At 44.3% G+C, this 14249-nt stretch overlaps 1 protein-coding gene across 2 annotated transcripts in view; it reads right to left on the bottom strand.

Annotated features, from left to right (window-relative positions):
• The window catches only part of LOC144823525 (nicotinamide N-methyltransferase-like), a 203712-nt gene that overhangs the window by 63454 nt on the left and 126009 nt on the right, over positions 1-14249 (bottom strand). For both annotated transcript variants that reach the window (XM_078682112.1, XM_078682111.1), the window contains exon 2: positions 12751-12958. In XM_078682112.1, coding sequence (XP_078538238.1) covers positions 12751-12958 — 208 coding nt within the window. The remainder of the gene's footprint in view (positions 1-12750; positions 12959-14249) is intronic.

Here is a 14249-nt window from a genome sequence, read left to right on the forward strand (position 1 = left end):
ACACAGCCCCGTAGAAACAGCTCCAATGATGGACTCACAGTCTTTTCTGGGTGGCCCACAATCTGAATGTTACTACTTCTGTAATGCTCCTCAACGTTCTCAGACCTTCATTCAAAGAATAATATTCTTCCTACCATATCTCGTACCTTGTCAAGTAGTTCCACCACCATGGGGTCAAGGGACCTCACCTACTAATCCACTGCAGTTATCCAGTCAGCCAACTTGCAGTGATCCATCTGAAGCAGGTTAACTTCCATAGTAAGCTGGTCGATCTTGCACGGGACTGCTGTACACACATTTCTTTAATTGATCTGAAGTCTGCTTTCAAATTTTTCATCAGTACGGGTTTTGGAAATTGTCTACCACTGAGACTTTTCCCCATCCTCCTTGGTTCCTCTTCTTGGTGGTACAATTTGGCTCTGGTGAGGTGTCAGAAGATGTGTCAGACTGCATGGCCTTCAATCACCTCATGGTGCTAGGTTACAATGAGCATTAACTGCCAGTACCGGGAAGCCTTTCAGGATTGCTACTTGGGGACCTGCCTTAGAGTCAAATCATCAATTAGCAAGTAATGTATAATCAGTAGGTGACACAGGAATTAGGGTTCGCTCTCTTCAAAATTCCCCCATCGCATCCAGAATGCGTAAGTAATGAAACCCAGGACAAAGAATAGTTTAATGATCTCATATTGGAACAAGTTCAAGAGCATATATCAGCATGTGTCAAGACTAAGCTTTAGATTATCAGGTTAGGACTCTGCTCCCTGGGTACAGTGCTCTGTTGTGATGCCAATGACCTGTCCTTTTGTTTGAAAGTAAGGCATCACAGGAGGTCAAGAAGTGAGAAGATCCCCAGTCATTCAATGCTGACGGAGTCCGATAGAAAAAAGTTACCCGAATCCTTGCAAAGTTTAGGAGGAATATCATAAACAATGTTCAAAAGAATGTCTTCATTGTAAGAGCTTTGTCACATGTAATTCACCAATTCGGGCTCCTAAGGTTTTCCACCAGGCAGGCACAAGCAAACACGATCAGTCATGTGGAACTCCAGTTTCTGTCATTAGTGCCATACAGATGCTAACCATCTCCAACAGTGGGCCATCTCCAACTCACTTTCTCACTGCCATTTCGACAGTGAATTAGAGAACTTATCGACCCGCCATGTCATGAAGGCCAAGAATCACCAGGCTCAGGTACACAAAGGTTTCGGGCGCTGCGGCTCATGAAATAAAAGCTTCAGGGACAACGCAAGATTGAAAAGTTGCGCCCATCCCTTCAAAAAGCTCACTCAAAGAGTCACCTCAAGATCAAGACATAAGCGGCCCCCCTCACATTGGCAGAATAAATTGCAGGAACAAATAATTCAATTGCCCAAGAAAGAGGCCATACTCCAACCACAAAAAGGCTACATAAAGGCATTTCCCAATACACAATGGTAGAGCTAGAATATTAGGGCTGACTTAGGAAACATTTAACGGAAGAGATTGGTCGATCTGAAAAAGAGCTTTTTATGAGTTCTAGGTCCTGAGGAGAACCCTACCAATTTACATTTGGGTTTAAAACGCGTCGACCGCTTTGCGACCAAAGAAGTGTGTGAAAATACACTATCAGGCTTACCCCTTCTTTTGAGATCTTGTGAAGGACTGTCAAATATGTATGTATGTATGTATTTATTATTTGTATCGCGCAACTGTCACCCTACGGGTATCCTGGCGCCCAAACAGGAAGTAGTCAGATGGAACAACAATACACTGGCTGTCATAACATGTAAAACAGCCGCCAATTCTATTAAATGGTGTCAAGGGGATTAAACTTTGGCAAACAGCCATGTTTTCAGACTCTTTCTAAATCCAAGCAGGGTGTCAGTTTGCCTGATGTTCTAGGGAAGCTCGTTCCACATCCTAGACGCGGAAGTGCAGAAGGCTCTGCCTCCCATCCTCGATCTCCTGATCCTGGTGGTTGCAGCCAAACCTAGGCTAGAGGAGCGCAGGGACCTGGTAGGCTTATACCAGTTGAGCCTTTCCTGTAAAGGAATAGGACCTGTGTTGTGCAGGGCTCTATACACAATACATAGGGACTTAAAAGCGACTCTACTCCCGATTGGCAACCAGTGTAGATCTCTGAGCGCCAGCGTAGTGGAAGAGCTGCGAGGTCTTTTAAGTGCCAGCTTGGCCGCTATGGACTGGACTCTCTGGAGCCCCTGTAAGTTGTATAAGGGGGCCCCTAGATATAGGGAGTTACAATAGTCCAGTCTGGCCAGGATCACACTCCTGACCACTAGCGGTCTAGACTCATCAGGCAGAAGGGGCAAAATCTGTCTGAGCGCTTTAAGTAATCCAAAGCAGACACTAATGGTTTTATTGGTCTGAGAGGTCATTTGGAGATCCGCGTCAAACATTACCCCTAAATTGCGCACGGTCTTGACTGGGATGCAAGGATCAGTTCCCGGTGCAAGCCTGATCTCATAAGAAGGTTGCTGACTCAGTTTGGCTGACGAGCAATAGACTACCTCTGTCTTACCCTTGTTAAATTGGAGGGAGTTTATTTTCAGCCATCTGGAGACCCTGCTCATGCAGTTCTGAAAGGTCTCCATGGTCACCGCCTGTCGTCCCTCTAAGGAGAACACCAGTTGGGTGTCGTCAGCGTAATTTATCAAATCTATTCCATAAGATTTGATCATGGGGATCAAAGGCTGCAGATAGAGATTAAAAAGAATAGGGCTGATCGAGGAGCCCTGAGGTACTCCATGACTGACTGGGGACTTGGAAGATGAAAAGGGGGCTAGGGTCACCATCTGTTGTCTGCCTGTCAGGTAGGATTGTATCCACCTCAGGGCCTTGCCCTTCACGCCCAGCTTTTCCAGCCTACTTAGCAGAACTGCATTGCTAACCGTATCAAATGCGGCCAACATATCCAACAGCACCAAGACTGAGGAATTGCCAATGTCGGCTCGCATTCGAAGATAGTCCAACATGGTTGCCAGTGCAGTTTCTGTTCCGTGGCCTGGGCGGAAGCCAAATTGGTCCTTGTCCAGTAGACAATTGTCTTCCGAATATCCTGACAGGGATCTGCTGACCAGCCTTTCCACAATTTTTATCGGGTAGGGCAGGAGGGATATGGGCCTGAAGTGTGCCGGAATAGTAGGGTCCAGCGAAGGCTTTTTTAGCAGGGGAGTAACCACTGCCTGTTTCCATGCTTCCGGCACTGTGCCTCCCTCAAGGGATTGGCGACAAATCTGATGCATCCAAGGGAACAGCTGTGGCCCATATTCCTTCCAGATCCTATGCGGAAGGGGGTCTAGAGGCGACCCTGATGACACATTATGGGCCAAGGTAAAAAAGAGCTCCTCTGTAAGAGGGATGAAATTTTCCAATGATGACGATATTGGTTTAGGTTCCTCTTCTTCTATCTGCACCTCTTTGCAGCTAGTCCTTTCCTCCTTCAGTCCCCCTACAATTTTAGCAATCTTTTCCTCAAAGTGGAATGCGATCTCATCACATAGTTCTTGGGTAGCAACCACCTTATTACTTATACAAGTGGGGTGTGAGAGATCCCTTATGATATTAAAAAGGGTTTTAGTACTGTTAGGGGACTGGAGAATAGTAGTGGCATAGAAGAGTGCCTTAGCTTTGGCAATGGCCCCTTTATATTTTGCCTGTTCTATTTTCAGCAGTCTTTTATCCGGTTCCGAATAGTATCTACGCCATTTCTTTTCTGCCTGTCGGCGTGCATTGCGTAGGGATTTTAGCTCCTCATTAAACCAGGGAGCAGATGGTTTCCTCTTATTTTGTATATTTTTCAGAGGGGCAAATGTATCCAGGGTATTTATGATGTGATTACAGTACTTTTGATAGTTCAGGTCTACCGATTCCTCTGGATCATAGGTTATGTTACTTATAAAAATAGGCTTTGTTTTGTCCTTTGGTAATTTAGACCAATTCCGTCCCCTCCTATAAGTCACCGGACACTCACTTCCGTTCCCCTCAGTGAGTATGGAGATCTGTAGATGGATTAGGGAGTGGTCGGTCCAGCACTGGGGTAGGATATCAGTCACCATAGTCTCAGTCTGGTTGGCAAAGACCATATCTAGGATATGTCCCCCTGAGTGGGTTGGTTTTTGTACCAGCTGATCAAGACCCCAGTTACCACAAATGTCCTTCAAATCCCTTAGATGACTCCCCAAGGACCCATTGTCCCATAGATTAAAGTCTCCCAGAATCAGCATTCTGGAATGAGACAGGGCTAGGGCAGCAATAGTGTCAAACAACGCCTGGTATTGTGTATCTGCACCAGGTGGTCTATAGCATAACAAACCAGTCAGGATCCTACCTTTTGGTTCTTGCAGGGAGAACCCCAGTAACTCCACCCCCGCCACCCCGTCAATCTGTAGAGGGGAAAAGTCCCACTTGTCTTTATAAATCAATCCGAGTCCCCCTCCTCTACCCAGTGGCCTAGGTTTATGGAATAACTTGTACCCTTCCGGGCACGACAGGCCCAACTCAACAGAGGTGTCCACACTGGTCCACGTCTCCGTGATGAATAGGGCATCTAGGTCCATGTCATTTAGCAAGTCTGACACTTCCTGATGATGTTTTACCAGGGATCTACTATTGATCAGCCCACAATCCAGCATTACAGAGGACTGTGGTAAAGCATTTTGAGAGATTCCCTCCACACTCCTACCCATGGCCAATAGCTCATCCTTGGAATACCTAAATTCGGCAGCGGTCTTGGCCCTGAGCCCGTCCGGAGCACGGACGGGCACAGACGGGCTTTCCTCTGGCGCTCCTCCGGCGCGACGCTGCGCGCGTGCGCTGCGCGCTGACATACTGATCATTAAGTGAGGTGTGGCAAGGGGTACTCACAAACACTAGAGCGCTAGCCCCTGGAGTGTTTCTAAGCCCACACCCAAAATGGCGGTCGGGAGTGAGGCAGCACTAAATTCACCCGATTGGTGAGTCCTGTGGGGTCTTTCTTACTTTTTAGGCAATGTGGGCATAGGGGGAGCGTGGAATATAATTGTAAATAGCCACGAGGTCAGTATCACTAATGTAGCAGCACAACACAAACAATTTTCAAATTTGTTAAAAAAACGAGCAAATCCTCCTAAAAACGATTTTAAAACTGCACAAGTTTTACAATAGCAGCAGCAGCGTGACAATCCTATTTGTTTGTCCGCGCGAAGCCGACTGGTCCCCTAAATAGTGTTTGTCAAAGGGCACTCACAAACACTAGAGCGCTAGCCCCTGGAGCGTTTCTAAGCCCACACCCAAAATGGCGGTCGGGAGTGAGGCAGCACTAAATTCACCCGATTGGTGAGTCCTGTGGGGTCTTTCTTACTTTTTAGGCAATGTGGGCATAGGGGGAGCGTGGAATATAATTGTAAATAGCCACGAGGTCAGTATCACTAATGTAGCACCACAACACAAACAATTTTCGAATTTGTTAAAAAAACGAGCAAATCCTCCTAAAAACGATTTTAAAACTGCACAAGTTTTACAATAGCAGCAGCAGCGTGACAATCCTATTTGTTTGTTGGATGCCTTGAATAGTACACTGTCTGGTCACTGACCTTAACAAGGTTGTGTAAAAAACTCAGTCTTAAAACTTTCAACCTGTTTGGGCTTTGTTATTCTTTTGTTTCACTTATTCATTTATCTGTTCTGTTCTTTATTATGTTCACTCTTTTCGAAGCACGGAACTCGAGCTTATTGTATTTGTTAAGTAGAATTTGTTGTCTACGTCATGTCTATGTTTGTCCAACAATTCAGTTTGTGATGTAAAATATATGTAGTATATGCAAAATCAAGTTTGTGGTCTGTTGATAATTTGTTTTTTTATATGTTGTCCCTGTGAAAACCGATGAAAACTTCTAAAAAAATTGATTTTTAATGAGACAATAAACTTTCAAATTGATCGAAAAGAAATAAAAACCCATGTTTTTTGGTCACATCAAGTGTCATTTATGATTAGGGCTCCTGGTTTTATGGTATTTATTTTTTAACATTTCCGTCTGTATTTATCCATATTTATTTTTTTGTCATTTTATCTGTATATATCTGTATTTATTTTTGTCTCAAGCAAAAACAGACATTTCAGCTAGTATTTTTCCACATTTATTTAAATAGACTGCACACGGTTGTTATAGGTTTAGCTATATGTATATAGGTGCCAAATTAAGTAAACACAAAACAGTTAGCTGAAAACTTTGCCACAGAAATTACTTGCAGAATTAGTGAGCTGCTGCTGTGTTACAATAATGAAAACACTGTCATTAGCCATGATTATTAAATGTAAACACATTTAAAATTTAGACAAGTGCACCTGTGCACTTTCAGTGACCTGAAATTAGCCCCCGCCCCCTGAAATCTGGCTCTAGTTGCGCCTCTGCCAACTACGGTGGCCTGCAGAGGACATGACATGACTGCAGTTTCGCCTCTGAATTTCTATGCTACTTGCACACGAGCGTAGAAAGCACCTGCCCTCTGGGGCACGGAGCACTCACAAAACGTGTGTTGCCATTTTGGCCCGGATTAGATGTGCTGAAAGGCGCTTTCAGTTCATCGCCTTCACATTTAACACAGTTGGTTGTCTGCATTCAGAAAATAAAGGCTGAACATTCACAAAGCGAAGGGGCTGTCACTAGTTCAAGGGCCCCTTGAGCCAAGCAGAGGGGATCCTCATATCAGCAGCTTCGACCTCTGCACCCATGAACCCAGGAGGGTACATTTGCACACACCCACCTGATGTGACAATGTGTGCTGTGGCGCACTTGTAGTGTATTGTGCCTTGAGGCAGAGACGTTTTAAGCCATTGGCAAAGTGGGCAGTTGCCCAGGGCACCCACCACCCAAGGAGCTCCTGGGAAAATGTACCTTTGATCATTTGTACTTCTGTATTTTTCTCTATCTCAGCCCTTAACACATATTTCAATATTGTTTGGCATCAAGGTACTTCACTTAGAAGAATATTGTTAATGGGACACCCAAACATATTAAGGTCTTAGGTCCCCAAAATCCTTAGGAAGACACTGCCTTGAGGCGAGAACCAGAGAGTGCAGGAGATCAGACCAGACTCACAGTGGCCAGCGCAGGCGCTGTGACACTGACGCCCGGTGAGGGTGCCGGGCCCCTGGAACACTCTCTGATCCTTTATGAGTGGAGTGAACAAGTCTCACACTCTGTTCCATCCTGTTGGGGTATTGCAAGGGAGCACATGACACAGTGCCCCCTGAGGCTCTCCCGAGGCTTGTTCAACAAGCACAGGACGGCTGTGCACAGAACCGGAAGAGCATCCTTTGTGGTCCGTGTTGGAATGAGAAGCATCTGGATAGACCTCTAGTTAGGACCGAGCTTGTTATTATTGGAGATGAAGCCGGCCTGCGGTTATTGCAGGGCAGTAGACAAAGAGCTCTGATTACACAAGGCCCACACCCACAGCTCCTGGCCCAAGATCAAACAGTGTTCACCGATATAGAGGAGGAGCGGGCTGGATTTACAAAACAAACATTTCCTCTCAGTGAGCCTTCGTCTCACGGACAGTGCAGATACCTGTGGGCAAGGCCGTGATGTATTTATTCATTCAAATAGTTTCTTGGGATGCTGCTTCAGGGCGCTCTAGTGTCTAGCGGAAAAAGCAGTCTTAAGCGCTTTGCAGAGTTTAAGTGTCTGCCCGGCGCGTGCCATGTTGTCCCTGCCTCTCTGACAGGCAGTAGATGTGTATTCCATTATGTCATCTGTAACCTGCTGAAATGTAAACAGCCAATGTGCAGAGGGTGCCAGGGCCTGTGAAGGGGGTCTCGTCAGTTACATGGGTCTTCTTTTTAGAATGCTAGAGACTGGTGCGCAACGCCCTTTGTGCTCAAAGGGCTTCAGCCCCCCGCCCCCTAGCCCCCTTTTTGTGTCACCCCAGGCTGAGACAGCTTCCAGGGACACTCAAACATGAGCTTATCTCAGCCACACCGAGTACTTCGAAGGTCTTTAAAAGACCATGTGTTAACTAGGCCCCTGCCAGAGATTAATGGCCCAGAAGGTGTTAATGTGGGCAGGCATACCCCACAGTCAGGAAGAGGGGCATGTCAGCTAACCCTGGGCTCAGGGCTAGAGCACGGATTCTTGGAATCTGATTTGGTAGTATTTTTCCGCTTTAATTTTATAAATACAGACGGAAGGAAAATATTTTTCCGTCTGTATTTATATGTAAAAATCAGTTTAAACGGAAAACCGGGAGCCTTATTTATGATATAATGAAATGATGAGCAACTGATATCAGTACTGGGATGTGTGTTGTTGTGTGCTTAGGGTTACACCACAGCACCAAGAGCATCTCAAATCCCTGCTGCAGGGTTCCAGCACAGACGATGAACACAGCACATTTTAGGCTGGCATCTGGCACCAAAGCAGAGGACGGGCAACCAAGCAGTGATAGCTACACATCAGTACTTTGCACTCACCTATTAATCTATCTGTCGTGATAGCACTCAACTTTTCTGAATAGTTTTAAGTGGCTTTGCCTCACACTTAAAAGAACCAAAAGTACAGTTATTGAATGTATATGTGTATCACATCTTGAAAAGATATTCATGTCCAACTTAAATGCGCAGTATTCAAATCCTTCACTTCTGACAGGCCTCTTCTTTTCTGAAGTGGTTAGCCATGGAACGTGGAACCATGAACTAAATTAACGGACCTTCTTGGATTTATGGTGAATAGAAAAACAATATTCATTAGTCCACTTAGTACGTTTGCTAGACCAATTTGTGTTCTTTCTTTGTGCTCCAATCCAAAGTGCAAATCAACTATATACCACACTTAATTTATAGTACAGCAGCCTTTCCTGGCATAGTCTCAAAATGCTGCCTTAGTTCATGTCAGAAATGTGGTTTTTGGCACAGGTATGCACTCTGTCCAAGTAGGAACCACAATCCTAGTCAGGGCAAGTCACAAACACACCCTGGGTAGCTTAGCACAGAGCAGTCAGGCTTAACTTGAGAGGCAATGTGCAAAGTATTTCTGCAACACTTCAAACAGTAAAACTGTGAAAAAACCTACAAAAAAGATTCCACAATTGGTTAGAAAAATAGAGCTCTTTCTCATTATATGACGGTTCTTCTGTTATCTGCCGCAAAGTGTATTGCTGCTGTCGCAGTATGACCTGTAACTTCCACTTGGGTGGGGGGGGGGGGGGTCTTGCTCTGACTGGACTTTGTTAGCTTTAAACCACTGTTTGATTCACAGGTTGCAGCCGTGTTCTTCCATTATCGGACAATGACACCTTAGCTGAGCCTTTGCCTCTTGGCCCCCTACATGGCCTCTACCTGAGGGCTGGTGAGAACTTTCTCTCTGATGTTGCCTTCTACATCTTGGACGGTCGCTATGCCCTCATCACCTATGGGTTTGAAAAATCTTGAAAGCTGATTCTACTTCCTTTTTGCTGGGTCTTAAGACTGATGGCTTATTTTGCCGATGCTTTTTGTTACCCCCTCACGCTTGTCCTTCATTCTTTGCGGTATGTGTAATTTTCTATTTGTTGGTATTCAATACAGATATTAAAGAGAAAAACAGAGCTTCATTTAATGACCAAAACAACAGAAATCCAATAAGCATAACCAGAGTTATGAATTTTTAAAGAATAAACTGAAATAAAGTGCCTAAAAACATAAAACTCTAACCGGGGCTATCTGGTCGTGCTAGACCGGGTCAAATCCACAGGTCTAGAAGTGTACTGAAGTGGTGGTGTCAGAGGTCAAGTACTTATTCCCAGTTGTACCTTTAAAGTGGGGTAGTCTTTAAAGAGGTGCCTTGGAAGTACACTGAGCCCCTGCCCTGGCTTCAGACTCATGAGGTATGCAGCCCTTTGTGTGGGTACAGGTCACAGCCTACTCAGGTGTTAGTGTCAGCTTCTCCCACTCACTCTGCCCAGGATTGTCTATCAGGATATGGACGGCCCTTCAGTCACCCTAAGCTCCCTTTCTGTTTGACAGTCTAGAGGGAATGCACAAAGACCAGATGTCATCCACCCCAGACATGTATTCAGAGACAGGCAGTTGGCACCAAATGGCTAAAGTGGCATTTTCAGAATTATAGCTTAACACCTTCAATGCTACAGCAATTCTCCCTTGATGCTGAACTCCCTTGAAACCCTTTGTTCATGACGAGCTCAGCTCGTCATGAGCACACAAGCAGTGTACTGCATGGCGAGCTGAGCTCGTCATGAGCATGGAAGGGGTTAAAATCAGAATTTACTATAACTTTTGATTCTAAATTGTGATTCCAGAGACACCAAACTTAGGGGTCCCATCTCTTCCCAATTTGAAATTACACTTATAAAATGTAATAAGGTATCCCAATGGTATCCTACGGGAGAGATAGGCCTTACAGTAGTCAAAAAACAATTTGCGCAAGACGTGATTCATTCACCTTAGCACCCAACAAGAGAATCCAATTTGAATCTCTGAGGCATTGGTCATCACGCAGTACCCTCATGGTAGTCTAATTGTTATCTTTGCCACTTCACACCATCTCTGAGGAAGACGGGGACTTAAGGTCCCCACTCCCACAAACCTAAAGGGCCATGTATCTATTGATTAACATTTCTGTTGGAACGGAAGGCCTACTATGAGGCTGCCTACACCTTTACTAAAGGCTGTTTTTTTGTTTCTTAGTCCTGATGAAGAACCGTGGTGATTTTAACAAGAGTACATAATATTAATGAGTCAAAAAGTCGATGATAATTAGAGGTGCTCCTTTCCTTTGTAGGGCATACTACACATCCAAGCAATAAGGATATATGCTTGAACATATATTTATATATGTTTGCAACGGACACCCTACTGAATCATTTGTGTATTTTATGTTAAACTGTTTAATGTCTTGCATATTTAATGTTTTTCACTTTTGATACACTATGTCAATTTTGTATGTCTTTAGTTACTGTACGTTACTTGACAGTCCTGTATGTTGTCGTGAAATGTTATCTGCATCACTCGAAGATATATGATTGGGAATTTCCACCTTTTTTTGTTGGTGTTCGTTTGTTTGTTTTTTACCCATCAATGTGTACAATTTATTTGGCAACTTCTAGTTAAACAGGAGACTAAGAGGTCGTTAGGAAGGGTTCCGGATGGGATTGGGTATTGTCGAATCCGATTCGGACCCTTGTTTCCTACCAAATTGGTCACCTTTGCAGTCAACTGAGTATGATGGAAGTAAGCTTTCCTGGCTGTCCGAATCGCTTCAGAACAGGATTCAGTCAGCCCGAGTCGTTCGGATCCAAATCTTTCAGCCCAATTGAGTTGATTTCCGAATGAGCGAGTACGATAACCGATTCGGACAGCCATTCCAAATTGGTTTAACCGAGATTAAACAGATGTGGGAATCGGTCTTTAGGGGCCCGTAGCAGGGCCCTTCACCTGTAGGCCTCCGGATGGGGCCTGTGGGTGTACCCAAGGGACCCCCCCTTCCCAACCAAGCACAGTGTGGCAAGCACCATAGGTGGCCTGTCACAGGGTGCAAGGTTTTCCACAACTACCCCTTTTTTCCATTATGAGCCTGTGTACTCGTTCAGCACTCAGGCTCCCATTGAAGTCAATGGGAGTACCACCAAACCGAGTCCATAAGCACCGGGACACATCGTAATCGGTCGGTAGGATTCCCAAAATATGACTGTTTGACAAGCCTTCCTAACCCGATTTGGTGGGAATACTTTCCTAACGACATCAAAATCGACCCCTAAGAGTTTTTGAAAAGAAATAGTGCACCCTCCTACAAAATCGATTATTGTTACATACCACTAGATTTCCCAGGTTCTGAGGGATACTGGGTTACCCCATTAGTCTTAATGGTCTTAAGCTATCAGGGGCATATCTTAGAGATAAATTATTTGTATTAAAAAGGAAGGTTTTGGCCTAGTAAAAGTACAAATTTGCCAGGTACACATGGCAGTTTAAAACTGCACAGATATGCTCTGAAGTGGCAGACCTAAGACATGTTTAACGGGCTACCTAAGTAGGTGGCACAATTAGTGCTGAAGGCCCACTAGTAACATCACACAAAAAGCTCTAAGAGGCAAAATTAACATGCAATCAGAGTACACAAGTGGCTGTACTTACCTGGCTATACTTGTCTTACATCTTAACATCTGAAATAAAGGATCAAAAAATTAAAGACCTCCTCTTGCTCCAAATTGCTTGTGCTTGGCATCTGTGCTGTGCACTCTGATTGCATGTTTATGTTGCCTCTTAGAGCTTCTTGTGTGAAGCTTAATATTTGTGGTTTATTGGTGGCAAACCATACTCTGAGGTGGGCAACTGTAAACTATTTTTGTGTCCTCTCTGATAATTTAAAACTACATGAGTTGGTTCTCTAGAATGTTCTCCTGGCCATCATAGTTCGCTTAATGCCCACTAGTAGCACTTGATTTACGGGCCCTGGGTACATGTAGTGCACTTTACTTGGCACCTATAAGTAAATTAAATATGACAATTGTGGATAAACCAATGTTACCATGTTGAAAGCACAGAGCACATGCATTTTAGCGCTGGCTAACAGTAGTTAAGTGCCCAGAGTACTAAAACAAACAAAAGCGATTTCAGCAAAAAGGAGAGGAGGATGCCAAAATGTTTGGGGGTGACCTTGCGGGAAGGGATATGTCCAACAGTTCCTGATAGAACACATCATTTATTGCTCATAAAACGTCTGCGTCCGAACTTATTTATTACTTAAACGGCCGCAACAACCATGGACTATTCTTACCTGCGCCCTTCGAGCTCACAAACATGTCTCACAATCGGACTCCAATCAAAGGCTCCTGGCTCTTTCTTCCACCATTTTTCGATTTCTTTCCGATTTTGGTCACAGTAGTCTGTAGCAATAAGTTCCTTAAAAACTTCACAAGCTGAGAGTAACGTGTGAATGGTGGGACCACTCCCAATTTCAATCAGAGTGTCTCCTTTCACAGCACCTGGTTGGAGAGTTAGTAAAATAATGAATGCGGTTTGCTAAGTGTATTTACAAAACTTACTTGCATTAATCACCCCAACCCTAGATTTATAGATTGTTAATGAGAATGTCAGAAAATCATATTAAATACGTATTTTGTAAATGGTTGAGAGAACAGTAATAAAAATGACTGGTTATCTAGAAAGACTTTCTAACGAACATTGAGTCCAAATTAACATGACAGTAAGTGCAGTATAAGCGTGGTAAGGCTTATTTAACCATACTATATTTTTCAAAGATCAAAGCATACTTGTGGCTTTTTCATTGTTTATTTGATGAGTGATGTAGTCAGCCAAGAGACACTATTCATCCTTATATTTCTGAGGGTGTCATTTACATGGTACTCCATAATCTGGCGAAATCTACCTCGTCTTCTCATGAGGAGCCTGACCACCACTCACAGCTTCACCACCTCCACAGCCCTTATGGATTACGACTGAAGCAAGGGCCTCAGGACAGGCATGGAAGAGGCAGAGTTCCTGGGTAGGGCTCAGTTGTGCTGGAACAATTTTCAGAGCGTGGTTGCTGGCCTGGATGCGGCCTCACTAAAGTTATAGAGCTTGTGATGAATTCAAATGCTGTTTCAAGGGCAAATATACGAAGTGAGCCAACCAACTGAGCAGAAGAGTGGGGAGTGGGGAGTGAGTGATCAAGGGGTTCATTGGTGCATTTTAAGTGCTTTTTCACAAGTATATGGCTTACACCTGATAGTATAGTCATGTATTGAAAGCACATTATCCACTAAATTGTTATGTTATAATGTTTTTAGAGCGCGAAAAATATCTTTCATCAGAAATCTTCCAAAGACAATAAGGGAGTTCATTCCACAATTTAGCTGCTCTCAGTTAGAAATAGTTTCCGTGGGTGTGCTTTATGTGCCTGGAAAAAATGGCAGCGGACTGCTAAGCTCGTCTCTTCACAGAGTTTACAAAGCAATTTTCGGCTGCACCACAACAATGTTCAATGCTCCCTAAGCTGGTGTTATGCCTCATAGTGTGGTGGCACACCTGTGAGCTAGCGGAACAGCTTACAAAGCCGCCCTTCACCTGATTCTGCCGCAACAACGACTTTTCAAAAACACGAGAGGCCACCATTTTGTTACCACGCCACTTGTATTATTTCTCTTCTGGTCTCTAATGCGAGAAACATCGCCTGGGTGAGCTTCTTTGCAATCTTCATCTTTACTTAGCTAAGACCATATACAAGTATTACACTGAGGATATGTGATAGTTAAGCCAGAACTCTGTCTCATG

The sequence above is a fragment of the Lissotriton helveticus genome, chromosome 3_1, assembly GCF_964261635.1.
Source record: "Lissotriton helveticus chromosome 3_1, aLisHel1.1, whole genome shotgun sequence".
NCBI lineage: Eukaryota > Metazoa > Chordata > Amphibia > Caudata > Salamandridae > Lissotriton > Lissotriton helveticus.